Source organism: Ostrea edulis, chromosome 3 (genome assembly GCF_947568905.1).
Source record: "Ostrea edulis chromosome 3, xbOstEdul1.1, whole genome shotgun sequence".
Classification (NCBI taxonomy): Eukaryota; Metazoa; Mollusca; class Bivalvia; order Ostreida; family Ostreidae; genus Ostrea; species Ostrea edulis.
Window position 1 is genome coordinate 71,359,757 of NC_079166.1, and position 17,339 is coordinate 71,377,095.

The window sequence follows — 17,339 nt, forward strand, 5'->3', positions numbered from 1 at the left end:
AAGATATAGCCGAGTTTTAAGTTTTTGAAAAGTAGGTCAAAGTCCAAGGTAAAGGTCACTAGGTGATGAGTCTTGGTACCAAATGAAATGCCTTGTCATGTGGCATCTATATGTATATGTGAAATATCAAAGTCCTATCCCCCTTGGTTCAACATTCATAGCCCAGGTTAAACTTTAGTTTGACACTGACACCTGCGTCATGACAATAGCTCTCCAGACATTTGTCCTCGCAAGCTAAAAAAAATCACAGTAGAAGATCAGGATGAAATATTTGAAAGTTTTAGGTCTGAGAGTTACTACAGTATCTATTATTCTACCTTTATTGATTTGTCTCTGTATCAAAGTAATATGATAGATCTGTCTTGTTCCCTGAAAATAACTATTTCCCCATCTGAGGACTACTCCTTGCAAAATCAGTGCTCTCCCAATTCATATTCTCAACCAATCAAAATGGTCGGTAGGCGGAGCTTTCAAAGAATCATGAGATCTGTGATTTAATGTTAGTAGCAAACGTTACCACAGATCAACAGAAATGAGACTTGGAACTTATCAGAGTGACCCCCCCCCCCCCCCCCCTCGAGCTTCACTGCCTCAGGAAGTAGCTTTTCTATCTTGGAAGACCATAAACTTGTTATTTCTCTCATACCCATTCCATAACTGATATTGATCTCCCCTTACACAAGCAGTTGACTTATGCATCTAACACTGGTTTACTCTTCTCTTTCTTTACTTCTCCCGATCTTTATATAAATACACCTACCAATGGTTTTGTCCTCTTTCTTTTTATTTTTCCCTATTTTTTCCTCCTTCTTTTCTCCCTTCTCCTGTTTGTCTCCCCCTTTGTTCTCATGCTTTTGTCCATTTACAACCCCAGCATCCTTCAGGGCTTCCTCCAATGCCTCCGATCCTGAACTACCGTGCATGGAGCCATCTGATTCCGGAGAGGCATCCCTTTCAGCAGGTGCCTCCAACTGCTCCACCAGAGAGGAAATCACTTCTGTGTTGGGAGCAACATGTTCAGATTTTGCAGCCATATTGACAGATACTTGCTCCACCACTAAATTATCTGCAACAGAAAAATATAAACTAATCACCTCTCTCTTTTTTCCCCGACAGCACTTCTTTGTTCCCGACAGCACATTAAAACAAACTAACTAGCAACATCAAGAAGCATTTGACGTGGGTGCCATCATCATTACTTACCTGCTCTTTCCATGATATTTGTCAATTTAAGGTTGAGAACTTCTAGAAGCTTGACTTTGTCGACACACGGGCTATTCTGTTCTTCACTCTCAGACTCTCCAGTTACTTCCCCTTTATCTGTGAATAGCTCTTGCACTTTAGTTTCCTCCCCACTATTGGGACCACTTGAATTAGCTAACGATTTAACGTTTTCTTGAGTAATAGCAGCTTCTAATTGTGTATCTGGACCTTTACTACGAATCAGCAGACTTGGAATTGGCTTGGGTTGCCTATTTATAACTGGTGTACTGTCAGATTTCACTTCTCTATCAACAAATGTAGTCTCGGTGTTCAGTTGTCGTATCAAATCTGGTGTATTGTCCTTTTTTACTTCCGATTTTGCTTCCCTAGGTAGGGAGGGCGTACAGGTGCTACTCCGAGTTTGTGATATGCCCTCACCTTCAAACTCTAACAATAGACTCTCCTCCTCTGGGGCGATGGGAGCAGTGTCCTCTTTCTCTGCCACGGGTGAGACGATACTCACCTCCCTTTCTGACACAGGGGCGGGACTGTCTTCCTTCACTGAGACGGGAGTCGTAGGCTGTGCACACTTTGGCTGTTCCGTCTGAACAGTTTTCAAAGGCAGAGATTCAGTTTCTTCACCAGATTCAAAAGTCTACAAAATCATTGGAAATTTTAAGAAATCATTCATATAATGTACACATGTGTCAATGTTTCACATGTGTCAATGTTTCACATGTGTCAATGTTTCACATTGTGTCAATGTTTCACATGTGTCAATGTTTCACACGTGTCAATGTTTCACATGTGCCAATGTTTCACATGTGTCAATGTTTCACACGTATCAATGTTTCACATGTGTCAATGTTTCACATGTGTCAATGTTTCACAAGGTGAAATGAGAGCTAAAATTCTAAATTGTTGAATATATCAATCATTTCAGGAGATAGATCTATAAATACATATGTCGGTTCAACCAGTTTGAAACAGATAGATATTAAGCCTTTCCTAATCTTTCTCTCATTGGGTGACAGACATTTATGAACAACTAAATCAAATTCAGAAAATATATAGGCATTAATCACAGTCAGAAGAATACTGTATGCCTACATTCGAAAGTGAAGATAGCCATGTTTTAGCTCACAGCTCATCTGATTAACTTCATAGTCAGTGCCTTACTATTGTAGAATTCTTTCCCACAAGTTACTTATGATTTTTTTCCCTTCTCGTCCAAAGGAGAATGTGTGTTGTACAATACCAACATCACGCTATCTGAGTATCTACATATTACACAGAGACAGTCGGGGAGTCACGGTTAACTTCTATCTAGTGTGTCTACAGTGTGCTAGCTTAGATTCAGTTCCTGTACTACAAAGATACACAACACACACTATAATGCACCTGAATTCAAACACAGATGATTATCAGAAATATTATGTACCATTATGTGTGTTTAAAAACCAAATTTAAATACTAGTACAAACTGTGTCAGAAGATCAGTTTGTATAAACTAACACAATAATTCAACTGTGTCAGAAGATCAGTTTGTATAAACTAAAACATTAATTCAACTGTGTCAGAAGATCAGTTTGTATAAACTAACACAATAATTGAACTGTGTCAGAAGATCTGTTTGTATTTAAACTAACACATTAATTCAACTGTGTCAGAAGATCAGTTTGTATAAACTAACACAATAATTGAACTGTGTCAGAAGATCTGTTTGTATTTAAACTAACACATTAATTCAACTGTGTCAGAAGATCAGTTTGTATAAACTAAAACAATAATTCAACTGTGTCAGAAGATCAGTTTGTATTTAAACTAACACATTAATTCAACTGTGTCAGAAGATCAGTTTGTATAAACTAACACAATAATTGAACTGTGTCAGAAGATCAGTTTGTATAAACTAACACATTAATTGAACTGTGTCAGAAGATCAGTTTGTATAAACTAACACAATAATTCAATATTTTTAAAGCATCATGACATTGTAGAATTTCATACTACATATATATCATGTGGTGTCAGATTTGGAAAAGTTTGATAAATTTCACAGAAACATTGAATCCTTCATATAGTTCGCAATTCTACTAAATTCATTGATAAACAATTCGATAAGGTTCTGTTCTATATCAGGATATGTGAAAATAAAATATTCATAGTCCCTCCACTTAACAAAACTGTGCCACTGAATATTAACAGTCCCTCCACTTAACAAAACTGTGATACTAAATATCAATAGTCCCTCCACTTAACAAAACTGTCAATATTAACAGTCCCTACACTTAACAAAACTGTCAATAAATATTAACAGTCCCTCCACTTGACAAAACTGTGATACTAAATATCAATAGTCCCTCCACTTAACAAAACTGTCAATAAATATTAACAGTCCCTCCACTTAACAAAACTGTCAATAAATATTAACAGTCCCTCCACTTAACAAAACTGATACTAAATATCAATAGTCCCTCCACTTAACAAAACTGTGATACTAAATATCAATAGTCCCTCCACTTAACAAAACTGTCAATAAATATTAACAGTCCCTCCACTTAATAAAACTGTGATACTAAATATCAATAGTCCCTCCACTTAACAAAACTGTGATACTAAATATCAATAGTCCCTCCACTTAACAAAACTGTCAATAAATATCAATAGTCCCTCCACTTAACAAAACTGTGATACTAAATATCAATAGTCCCTCCACTTAACAAAACTGTGATACTAAATATCAATAGTCCCTCCACTTAACAAAACTGTCAATAAATATCAATAGTCCCTCCACTTAACAAAACTGTGATACTAAATATCAATAGTCCCTCCACTTAACAAAACTGTGATACTAAATATCAATAGTCCCTCCACTTAAGAAAACTGTCAATAAATATCAATAGTCCCTCCACTTAACAAAACTGTGATACTAAATATCAATAGTCCCTCCACTTAACAAAACTGTGATACTAAATATCAATAGTCCCTCCACTTAACAAAACTGTCAATAAATATCAATAGTCCCTCCACTTAACAAAACTGATACTAAATATCAATAGTCCCTCCACTTAACAAAACTGTGATACTAAATATCAATAGTCCCTCCACTTAACAAAACTGTCAATAAATATCAATAGTCCCTCCACTTAACAAAACTGTGATACTAAATATCAATAGTCCCTCCACTTAACAAAACTGTGATACTAAATATCAATAGTCCCTCCACTTAAGAAAAATGTCAATAAATATCAATAGTCCCTCCACTTAACAAAACTGTGATACTAAATATCAATAGTCCCTCCACTTAACAAAACTGTGATACTAAATATCAATAGTCCCTCCACTTAACAAAACTGTGTCAATAAACATTAATAGTCCCTCTGCTTCATAAAAATGTGATACATTAATAGTCCACTTAAAAACACTGTCACTGAATATTAATTAGTACCTGCACTTGAACTTGTGCATTATAGGTGTAAAATTCATCATGTTCAATTACTTAACATAGTATCAATCTAAAATTAGTATGTACAAGTATTGTGTTTGTTACATACCACAGAGATGTCGAAATCAATAAAACAAAATTCACCATGTTTCTGAAAACACTTAGCAAAGCATTAAGGTGCACCAAGTTTGCTGTTTGGAAAAAAAAATCGTAGCCTGGTGGTGCGTTATGCCATACTTTAATTGAATTTAATTCTGGTTTGATGAAATCATGAAAACATCTTTAAATGAGACTCAATGTGCCAATTTTAACTCTTAAAGTTTTTCTCTATTAATAAATCTTATGTCTGCATTGCTATGTCAGTTTTGATGAAATTTGTGGGTTTTTTTAAATATAAGATTTCTTGGTAAACTCACAATAAATTGAGTTTTCTTTGCCAACTTTTGCGCAATTACAACAGTAAAATATCCATTCACTTTTAAATAAATGTTTCCTACATTATATACCACACATCCACCAAAACTAGCAGTACCTAATTCCTACTTCTTGGTCACCATCCAACAATAAGAAAAACAAGACACTGATCTTCCCGCAAAGCTCGCACAAACATAAAACCAAACCTGTAGTTTTTGGAATTTCCTTTTAGATCCACAAAAGCAACAACAGAGAGATCTGAAGCCAGACGAAGCCATCAGATGAAAAAACTTTTAGTCTCCATGGTCATCATCAACACAACTGCAGCGGGGGGCATAAGAAAAGCAGAGTGGTGGTTGAGCAATGCAGGTTTTAAGGCACCGACACAAAACTTCAGACAACACAGTCTCTCCTCCTTACACAATGCTAGTAAGTCTCCACACATATATCACTGTTACACAGTACAAGTCGTTTTTCTCTATGTGTAAAGGTCCTGCAGCCAAGTTATCGGTTTCATCACCACTTCTTCCTTCAGAATGTGCATCGTATAGTAGCTGACAGTTGGTCTCAACAGTCTGTGCAGGATGCAGTGCTCTATGAATGTCGCTCTGAATACCGATCTCACCACACAGTCAGCTACAACAGACATTTATCTGAACATGCATCTCAGTACTCTTCCTCCAAGAAAGAATTAACAACTCGTTTTCCTAGTAGGACCGTGACATTTGTGGTTTTGCCTCACCAACTCCCAAATATCTGCACATCTGTATGCAGCCCTATAGACACCAGGTGACCAGAGTGAGCATTACACCATACTCCTGTTTACAGTAATGAAGCTGTGCAGCACATGATAACAATTAGTGATTGTAAAATCAGCTATTACAAGCTTGTCTAGACCTTTAGCAAATACAGGTATTGATTCTGATACCATTTTTACTCCAAATTTCTTCCTCCACCCCATAACTACAAATAAGATTGTTAACCTCCTTACACAATCGTAAGATGTCCTAAGGCTACTTGTAGAAGTCTTGAATCAATCGGTACCATCATTGCCCATGTAATACAACTTCTACTTCATAAGCACATTAAAGAAATCAATCTGTGCCCCCTTTATTGCCCCAGTTTGAAATGTCATGTTAGCCAAATGCTTCACTTCTACGCTTTCCAATATCATCTCAAGATGAAAATAAATAGTAACATCATCAAAAGTGTACCAATTAACCACCAATATTAATCAACTTTAGCTTAAAAAATATCTCATGCAAATATCTTAATGGATACCAAATGGTTGGTGGATTGAAATACATCCTGTGTGATACAAACTATGACGATAGTACAGGAGAACACCCCCACCCCTACCTTTCTACACGTGTAAATTCTAAAAATAAAACATACCCCCCCCCCATTTTTTTTTGCTTTATGTCACTGGTTCATAACCATATATACCTAGTTAATTCACCTACAATTAGCATTAGAGAAAGCCATGTGCTATAGCAATTTTTGCATTAGCAGACTGGGAGATACATTTGTAATGAATACATATGGAGATGTCGACCCCATGTTGAGTCAGTCTCCATTTGAGCAGTACAGTGTATACACCATCTGGAAGGCATAACACAGTGTAATGGAACGGGCTGGATACAGAATTTCCTCACACAACACTACCAGTACGAACATTAATGTTGGACTTAATAATAAAGCCATAATATGATTGTCTGTACTTTCCCATTTCACATCTTGAAATTAAAGAAAAGCCTACTAAAATAAAACAACGTTAGGGTGGGTTTTTAAAAAAAAATTTTTAAGGAGGGAGATATTCTCAGCTAATTTCCCAATTATTCCAAAATGGGTATTAGTTCTCAAAGAGATTTAGATGAATCTTGTTTTCCTAAACTCATAGTAACACATTGAACATTAATTGTTAGTATTTCAGAAGGCCCTGTGGAAGAATAGAACTATGTACTAATCGGGCTACCTTCTCTAAATAAAGCATTATTATTATCATAATGTATATGACATGAAATAACAATGAAAAAAACAACAATGCATATTATTGTACATGTCCTTTTGAATCAAAGTAAATACTACAATAGAGGAAATATTCAACTGACAATTCATCTATTTATGCTATAAATGTTATCTTTAACTTTATAGAATTATTCCCACCAATCTATTGTAGATTTGAACAGTCAGCCAAACTTGATAAAAGGTCCCTAACTCGCTTTTAAGTTGCTCTGTGTAAAACATCAATTACAATAATTAAATCAATGTAAAAATCTAAATCAAAATTCAAACATGCTCCTACTCTATCACAAGATGACCATACGCTGGTTGTCAGAGGACAAAACTGTATATGTCGGCATGGAAACCAGTTCATCTCTATAGCAACAGTTTATCTTCGGGGAGAGCTCATCACTCAGTTATCCTATCAGAATCTTTCTCCCCCTTTTTTTTTTGGTGCTGCACAATGTGACAGACGATTAAGATGCACTAGCTATAAATATATCCAAGAGACTCAATGCACTGCCTCAGTCAAAAAATATTCCATCCCAGATCACTTTCTTGAAATTTCCATCACATCTCCACAAAATACTGAGTTAATCTTGGTTAAGCTTAAATCTTGAATGACTTCAATCCTGTACCAAATGCAAGCATTCAACTAATGCGACTCCTCTTGAATTATAAAGTATGGAAACCTGCAGGAACGACGCTGTATAATTTTTTTTTTGTGTCTGTTCAGACATGAGTTAAGACATTATTGGGTGCGGATGATCTTAGTCATCGAAACATATGTGATGAAGGATGATGCATGCCCCTCTTGTTTAGAAGGAAAATAATCAACTCATGATCATAATTATCTCCAGTGACGATATATCAATAATTAAGAATCTTAGAATTTCATACAAATTCAGCACAAAAATTAGAATATGTACTGAATATTTGAATTATCATGCTACACATAAACATTTCAGGTTTTCTATATTCCATGAGAGTTCAATACACTAGATTCACCCCCCAAACCTGTCTGTTGTATCCACCACTCAATCTGAGTTGTGTTTATAGGGATATTAAAGATTCTGAATCAGTAACAAGTGAGGACAGCTGGGACCACCTACTCTAATGTCTGTCAAAACCAAAATCATAATATTCAATCTCAGCAATTTTCAGTAGCATTGACTCTGTGAGCCCCGGTGACTCTGCACTTCATTCTATAAATTAGACATGTAGGAAGTAATTTCAAAGTGCAGCGTGGGTAATCAAAGTGCAGCGTGGGTAATCAAAAGGTGGTGGGGGACAGTATGTCAAAACTGTAACATGTGTTTAACACATGACAATGTTATCAATTTACTACACAAAATATTTTGTTACATACAATTCGTGTAGTGACTGCCCCCCTCAACCCACACCATTCCTCAAGGTCTGATGTACAATTACAACAATACATAAGCAGTAATAAGCTACATGTAACAATTAAGCAAGACAAATCACTGGCAGTAAATCTAGAGCTCGCCAAAGGCAAAATGACCTATGATGCATATTTATTTACTTTAACACTTACTTGAATAATCTTTAAAAAGAATACTGACCAATCTCTCTATAGGAACTCAAGAATTCAAAAGCTCCATATGCATTTCACCAATTACTGTACCTTCTCCTCTGATATTTTCTTCATTAGTGAATTCAGTATACATACCCCCACTTACAGGTAGTTATAATCACTGCTTTGAAATACTTCTCATGGGCAGAACATTGCAATGACAAAATACCCTCAAGCAACTTGTGTCAGTGAACACACCCACTTATTTTCCCTTACAAATACATTACAACTGTTCAGCTTTGTTTATTACATGTGTCCTTAGTATCATGAACATGTTTTGTGACCGCTATTTAGATGTCATTCATTAATACATTGAATTTTTTTTTTTGGTAGCAAGGATATTACAATAATGTTAAATTGCACATGACCTGAATATATTACAAGCTAAAAATGTCATTATGTGAATAGTTGAAAAACCCATGCTTGTCTTTTTGTCTTGCACTGTATATATATTATTATTACTATTATCTTGGAGATAGGTATATTGAGTACGAGAATTATGTGTTGATGACATCTACTTTTTTTTCAGTGGCGGATCCAACACCAGGTGCATGCCCCTCTCCCCCTCAGAAATATGATCCATTTGATAGGAAGTGCAGCAAGTCAGTTCAGAGCACTAGTGGATCACACTGTGAGCTTTACAAGTCTAATGACTAAAGCAAGTGAAAAAGTCTGTGCTGGAAGCTGTACATTCATGTAGAAAAATTCTTTCACATAATCCAAGAAGTCCCTTCAAAAAAATGGTGGAGATCTCACAAAGTCGTACATCTACGAACTTACGAAGATTATCTCAATTTTATCTTTAGTATTCTGTTGGATTGTGAATGGATCTCGATGTATCCTTACAACAAAACATAGTTGTAGAAAACTGAACTCCAAAGTCAAGGTTATAAGGAATGCACATGTGAAATGTGAAAGCGCTATCACCACCCATTCAAGTTATGGCCAAGGTTACAGTTGCTGCAGACAAATAGACAAACACACATAGACCATAATCTCCAAAGGGGTTAGACATGTAGCATTTTATTTACAAAAATCACTGTCTTGCTATTGAATAGAGATTTTTGATGAATTTCATTATCCTATTGTGTGATTTTCATTACACCATGTTGCACTACAGATTTTCCCATTTTTCTTTTAAATCAAATAAACATATATATATCTTAATTACATTAAGAGAGGCTAATATGTCAGGCCTATAGATGGGGATATGGAGGGTCTGAGAGTAAATATATTTCCCTATTTTTATGCACTTTCTGTTTTGAAATACATGTACCTATTGTTAGTCAATAGTTTCGATTGGACCCCTGGAAAATTACATGGGACGGAACCCGCTTGGAAAAAATTTCTGGATCATCTAATATTAATGTAGCTGTGCTTGCTCTAATGGTAGCTTTGTCAACATATTAGAAATATGTTCATAAACACTAAAATAAATATGTCTAACACTTATTTTGGCAGAAATCAGTATATTCAAGAGGCCCCACCTGGGCTTCACCCTAGACTAACAGGAGGCCCCAAGACAGCCCCGAGACACCAAGCCAAATTCTGCCTCCCCCCCCCCCTCCCCTACTCAAGAAATTTCTGATTCTGCCAACAATTTTGCTATATGAAGCTTTATCTCTGGAATTGAACGTAGTCAGCGATTTTTTTCCTTATATAGCTTGTACCAATAAACGGTACCATTCCCAATGCCAAAAACCATTCAATTTTCCCAATTTTGAGACTAAAAATTCCCAATTTACTTGCCGAAAAATAGACCGCTGACATCGTAATTTACTTAGTCTGAAATGTTGTACAAATTAACTAAAATGTCAACTTCCGGTATTAAATCAAAGTACAGATCATGGCAGTGTGCATGTTTTGTAGAACTATGACGATTCTAAAACGAGCCTATGACGATCCTTATGTCTTACAACAATTTAGCGTAAAAAAGTTTGTAAAGAGATGACTACTTCTTGTTTTGTTCTCTTTTTTCTTTTCTTCTAGCTGAAAACATTGCTGATGCATTGGTAAAAAATTCACAATTTCTTCGATTTTGACGCTATTTTTCCCCAACTGAATGGGTACCGGTACCAGTGGGTAGAGAAAAATCGTTGGTAGTGTCAATTTTCCATACAGAAATTTCATTGTGCCAGCGTAAATAGAAAAAGAAATATATACTTGAACTTATTCCTGATCTACCAGTCTGTTTGGACGAGTGGTTAGCTCAGTACATGAAGACATTAAAATGTGGCAATCTGTAGATCCTGCGTTTCAGTCCTTAACGCGAGGGTTTTGATTTTTTTTAATGATTTGCACTAAAATTTCATAAAAACAAGATTGTAAATTCTCTGTTAATGGCACTCTGATAAATTAAGAGAGGAATCTGAAAAGATGAACAGAGCTTGGGCAACATTCCCCAAGATAGATCTGCAGCTCTCTGGGGAAAATATTGGGACAGACCAGAGAGGTCTAATATTTTACCCAGTTATATAGCTCTGCAGCTACCCCCCACCCACCCCCAGAATGCACATACTTGGCTAAAGTAAATGCAGATTATGAAATATGAAGCAAAAACATTGCGATTCAGAATTCTTTCAATCATTATACTTTAAATGGACTGAAAATGAAAACCAGCATGATTCATTTATTAATTTCTAAATACTGCTTTCAATCTTTGCAGATGATGAAGATGAAAATTTCAACTTCAGAACTCTTTCATTCTGAGGTTTTTGCATGCTTTCCTCTCTTATGAGTTATTACTGTTGGTTAATAGTTTCAATAATCATCAATGGTAATTTAGACTGTTTTTAAACATGACTTTGGACGTGCTCAGATTCTCACCATACCTGGATCTCACAAGATTTTAAATGTATAACTAACAGGAAGGGAGAAAATGCAACAGTCCAGACCAGGATTCGAACCCAGGGCCCCTGAATTTTCTCAGGTGTTCTACCAGCGATTGCACCTGTCTGACCACTGCATTTCTCCCTCCTTGAATCTCTTCACACCTTGAAGACATCACCCCAGGACCTTTATCCTCAGACATTTTCACCTGTCCATTGCAGGGGCTGGTTTACAACATCAAATGAAACAGGAAAGGAGAAAATTCAATGGATCAGATTGGGATTTCAACCTGGGTCCCCTGAATCTCTAGTCTGATAGGTGCTCAACTGAGCTATCTGGCCACCAGTGATCGAACCCATCTGACTGCCACAGATATAATACAAAATAAAACTGAAACATGTGGATATTGTATACATAATTGCAACAACAGGGAAAAAATGTGAACAAGGTCTATACATATTTTAATAATGAAAGTAGAAAGAGAAACAAAGATAAATTCAAGCCTTCGAAAGTGTTTTTGATCTACATGATTAAATGCCCGAGTTATTAAAGCACACAAAATCCATGGAAACATATACCCTTAGCATCTACACTTCGTCCATCATTTCCCTGGAGTGACAAGTCCGTGCATGACCAACTACCAAGGCATGATTACAAAACAGAAAACGTTTTATAACTGTTTTTAAAATGTTTAATTGTTACCCATGTCTACAGAATTGTAAGAAATGTATTGCATACAACACATCTTTACAAAATAAAGATCTATTCTTCTTCCCTTCCCGTGAACTTGACTAGAACTGCCATGACCATGATCGGCAGGTTTGGGAATTTCAGATCACTTTCAACTTGAAACCGACTAAATAATTTTGTTTTTGGCTTCAAAGTTCAATCAGTAAACATGAGCGTATACGATTATTTGCACACAATGTAAATGTGTTCAACCATTTCTATGTAAATTACCAAAACTTACCACTACTTTCTTCGAAATTAATAGGTTGTGGTGGCTGCCATGTTATGACGTCACAAATATGCATATATGGTAAAGTCTGAAAAAGTACCGAAACCTGTTACCTACATTCGGATGCTTCTGGACTTTTCATATTTTTGACCTATAAAATACTTGCAACATGGCAGCGGCTCCGATGGCTGAAACAGTCGCGAAGTCCAGCAAGAAGAACCCAGATTCTGTAAAAGAAATCTTTAAAACGATGAGCTATGGACCTGCCCCAGAAGCAGACAATGTTGTTAAGGTTAGTTCTGTGCCATTACAAATGAATGACAGATGCAACATTTTAAAATATACATATGAAAGTGAAAAGGTCAGGACACAAAATATTTTTATGATAATGATTGCTATAAAGTGAAAGCGAATATTTACACCTATGAATTGTAGGTCCTGTTTGTGTTAAGTCAGCTTCTTTTAGTGTATATGCCCTATTGCTTTCATGCGAAGTGAAATGTGCAGAAATGGCTTTATTCAACCTGACCTTATCTTGATTTGACATGTTTATGCATGGGAATCAAGCCAAATGGTAAACAATTTTGATTGAAAGTGTAATCTAGTTTTAGGATAACACCACATTTTCTATACAGTAGGTTAGTTTCCCCCCATTATCTTTAAACTGATAGAGACCATGCACCAGTTGAACATGTTGAAGCAATCACTTTCATTGTCTTTATAGAACTAACTTGGTTCGATTCCAGTCACATATATTTTGAAATCATCCTATCTCTGTTGCACATGTATTTAACTGACCAGAATCATCAACTAATTCTTAAATTCATGGAGAATGAATGTAGATTTTTTCACCACTGAGCAACTTTTATTCTATGTAAATGTTTATTAACAGGCTTCTATGTAAATGTTCATTAACAGGCATGGTTAGATGATCATGGGAAAGACTTTGGACTTTTCATAGATGGCAAATGGGTGAAACCAGAAGGCAGGAAGAAATATATGACAAAGAATCCTGCAACTGGTCAGTATTACAGAGTTTAGAGAAACAAATCCTGCAGATATATGTATACTTGCATTTTATAAGTTTATGGTCTAATTCATGTTGACTGTGTATTATTAGTATTATCAATAAAAGAAAATATCAATAGGTGAAGAATTGGCACATACCACACAAGCAGAGAAGCCTGATGTAGACTTAGCAGTAAAAGCTGCAGAGAAAGCCTACCAAAGCTGGAGTAAGACTTCACCCCATGTCCGAGCAAGACATCTGTACAGGTAACTTGACTTCACCTCATGTTTGAGCGAGACATTTATATAGGTAAGTTACAGGTTCACTTTCCCTTCACATGTTACAGTCTTCAACAAATTCCGGGAGCCTTGGCGAAGACTGATGTTACAGCAACACATTGATAGATTTTGGAAGGAAACTACCCCTCAATATTTGAATTGCCTTGATATTTTAAAACATCTATCAAGAAAATCAAAACTGCATTACATCAAGAAGGTACCGCAATCTAATGAAAATCAGATCCTAGGATACGCTCACAAGCCCTATAATAGGATCTGACATAACCCCATGGGAGGTCATGTCCGCATGACCTTTAGCTTGGAATATTCATGAGGACTATCAGCCAGTCAGATTGCGCCATACAGACAATGATGGCTATTTAGGCGGTTCCTGGCTATTCATAAACAAATTGCTGTAATCTCTCTTCCACGAAGTTTATTCCACACTGTAAAATTGTATATTCTCCATTAACGAATTTTAAACTTTCGCAATAATGCCTAATATATTCCGTTCATACAAACAACAAAACGTACGATATGAAATACACCCAAATTAAATTAATTGTGAATTTCGATTTATGTATGAATATGGATAAGTACGATTTGAATAGTTTTCAAGATGGTTTACTTAAATAACACGAGGAATATAATGCCAGTCAACGTAAACGGTGCATTGTGACGTCGCATCTAGCTGCGATATGTTTTCTTTCAAACCAAACAATCGCAGCCATTTTCCTTGAATTGTTAACACCGACGATTTCAAAGCCGACTCGCTGATTGGCTGATATAAAATTCATCTGAACATGACCCCTAATCAGGTTATGTCAGATCTTCTTACGCAAAGTATACAGCGCGGATCTAAGAAGTCTGATTTTACTTAATAGATTGGAAGGTACTGATGATGACTGTTTTATTTATAGCACCTTGATTCTTGAAATGACAGTTCATGACTGAAGACAAGTATGAACATTATGGATAAAGATAAGAGTTTCTCATGCATAGTTTTATATGTAATGAATTTCAGCTGTATTGAATTTCAGCATTGCAAGACACATCCAGAAGCACATGCGTCTGTTTAGTGTCGTGGAGGCAGTGGACAACGGTAAGACTATCCGAGAGACCCGGGATGCAGATATCCCTATTGTGGTCAGACACTTCTACCATCATGCAGGCTGGGCTCAACTAATGGACACTGAGATGAGGGGGTGGAAATCTGTTGGTAAGAAATCTCGAAGGTCAGTGATTAGGAATTCATGATAAATGAAAACTCTGTAATATATAAATTTGGCATTTCTCTGAACAAACTTAGTATATGTACATTGATAGATAGCTTTGGGATTTATGTTGCCTCAGACAGATGAGGGAAAGCATGGGATTTAAGTTCATTGACTAGGTGCATGTGACTGTCATTGTAAAGTATAAAGAAAATACCAAGGTGTACGTGACCTTAATGCTAAATCAGGTGTCTTAATTTAAGTTATATCTAAGTTTGTCCAAATGCATTTAAACTTTGATATCTCAAACATCGATATCTCGAAAACCATGGATATGTCAAAATGAGTTGGAATTTCCAACCACATATTATCTATGATTTAAACCTCAATATCTCAACTCTTGGATATCTCAAAGTTTTTTCTCAGCTCCATCAAGTTTGAGATGATTAGGTTTGACAGTACAGTAACTGTAGATTTTCTATATAATGAAAATTATTTAGTAATTATATTACTTACTTAATTCGGCATAATCAACATTCGATAAGAATAATATGAAATCAGTTATTGATTACTCGTGTATGTTAAGGAATCTACACACTACACATTCCTGAGGGTGGATATATTTTTGAAATACTTTTTCATAGGTGTGATTGGTGCGATAGTGCCGTGGAACTTCCCCTTAATGCTGCTGACCTGGAAGATAGCCCCAGCGCTAGCGATGGGCAACACAGTGGTGCTGAAACCTGCCACGTACACACGACTCTCTGCCCTTCTGTTGGCTGAGGTCTGTGCAGAAGCGGGACTTCCACCGGGTGTCTTCAATGTAGTTACGGGCAGTGGAGCCATGGGCAGCATGCTAGCTGACCATCCGTCTGTGGACAAAGTGGCCTTTACAGGTTCCACTGGGGTTTGTGTATTTCAGAAATCATCATGTAGTAAATGTATGAATGAAGAGATTTTTTTCTGCAAATTTTGGGTGTTATGTAGAATTTAAAAAAAAAAATAAAAAATCAAGTGAATAATTGTCTCTAGGAAAGAATCTTTCGATTCACTGAATAAAGATTGATTGAAGTATGAAGCATCAGATGATTAATATTGAAAGTAAAAAAACATAGATGGGTACATGTATTTTAAGACCATGACACAGCAAGCCATTATTTTAAGGTTTTAATATCTCTTTGTGATAAGCGTTGCATTGAAGTTGATCAATTCACCCCACAGGTTGGACAGACTCTTCGTCGACTGACAGCAGGAAGTGGGAAGAAGCTTTCCCTAGAGCTGGGAGGGAAATCCCCTGTGGTGGTGTTCGAGTCAGCTGATTTAGACAGCGCCGTGGAAGGAGTGGTGGATGCCATCTGGTTTAACCAGGGACAGGTGAGAAAACAATAATACAAGTTCTTATTGGCTGGTTTAACCAGGGACAGGTGAGAAAACAACACGACAAGCTCTGATTGGCTGGTTTAATCGGGGACAGGTGAGAAATACAACATGACAAGCTCTTATCGGCTGGTTTAACTGGGGACAGGTGAGAGAACAACAAAACAAGCTCTTATTGGCTGGTTTAATCAGGGACAGGTGAGAAAAACAACACAACAAGCTCCCATTTGGCTGGTTTGACAAGGTTTGGGTTTTATTGCTATTATTACCATAGGAAATTTTTTTGTTTTCATATACATACTTGATGGTACATGAGTATTGGTGTCATGCATGACCCTTGTGTCAAAGCTATAAATACTCACTATTCATATACATGTAGTTCTAATTAAAATCATCTGTCCAGGTTCTGTTTACTATATGTTCATCACCACTTGTGGTGAAGTACATAGCAATAGATACAATTTTAATTAGCTGTATTTAGATAATGTATGTATTTGCTGCATGTTCTGCAGTTGCAAAATGAAGGCTTTCTGATTTTTGATAGTGAAAAGAGAAAGAAATTTTGGGTATTTTAAAAATCATACCAGCAATCAAGTAATCCAAATTTATAATCCTCAGTCAGTCTCCCTTGATAAGCCCACTAAACAGATTAATAACAGTTCTATAAACATTGAAAATACATGAGATTAAATGTAACAGGATAGGGATGCAATGAGTCAGCACCATAATTTAGAAGGAACTTGTGTTGGAATAGCTAACACAAAACCGAATGACCTGGATGGTAAAGTTTGTGATTATGAAGAAATGATGTCGATACTGTGGCACAGGAAAGAAATATCAAAGATCAGATATTGCAAACATGTGCAAAAATGCCCTATCCATAGATCAAATGAGAAAGATCAAATTCTAATTGCATATTCCAAAGTTTTAAGTAAGCATCTGAGTATGCATGAACATACCATTCACTCATTGAAAATAGAATTGTAGAACAAGTTTACACAAGATTATTTT

At 36.2% G+C, this 17,339-nt stretch overlaps 2 protein-coding genes across 4 annotated transcripts in view; one reads left to right on the forward strand and one right to left on the reverse strand.

The window, feature by feature from the left end:
- Positions 1-12,550, reverse strand: part of LOC125675613 (alpha-taxilin-like) — a 27,472-nt gene extending 14,922 nt beyond the window's left edge. Inside the window, exons 1-3 of one of the 3 annotated variants that reach the window (XM_056158781.1) lie at positions 12,463-12,550; positions 1,204-1,858; positions 761-1,066 (exon numbers count right to left, since the gene is read on the reverse strand). In XM_056158781.1, coding sequence (XP_056014756.1) covers positions 761-1,066; positions 1,204-1,216 — 319 coding nt within the window. In that variant the 5' untranslated portion in view covers positions 1,217-1,858; positions 12,463-12,550. Of the gene's footprint in view, positions 1-760; positions 1,067-1,203; positions 1,859-5,271; positions 8,429-12,462 lie in introns of those variants that run through there. The other 2 variants (XM_048913373.2, XM_048913372.2) reach the window with 2 other exon arrangements.
- Positions 12,510-17,339, forward strand: part of LOC125675612 (aldehyde dehydrogenase family 16 member A1-like) — a 20,794-nt gene continuing 15,964 nt past the window's right edge. The window contains exons 1-6 of the mRNA XM_048913371.2: positions 12,510-12,742; positions 13,369-13,471; positions 13,599-13,725; positions 14,778-14,956; positions 15,596-15,858; positions 16,173-16,325. Of these exons, the coding sequence (XP_048769328.2) occupies positions 12,620-12,742; positions 13,369-13,471; positions 13,599-13,725; positions 14,778-14,956; positions 15,596-15,858; positions 16,173-16,325 (948 nt within the window). The 5' untranslated portion in view covers positions 12,510-12,619. The remainder of the gene's footprint in view (positions 12,743-13,368; positions 13,472-13,598; positions 13,726-14,777; positions 14,957-15,595; positions 15,859-16,172; positions 16,326-17,339) is intronic.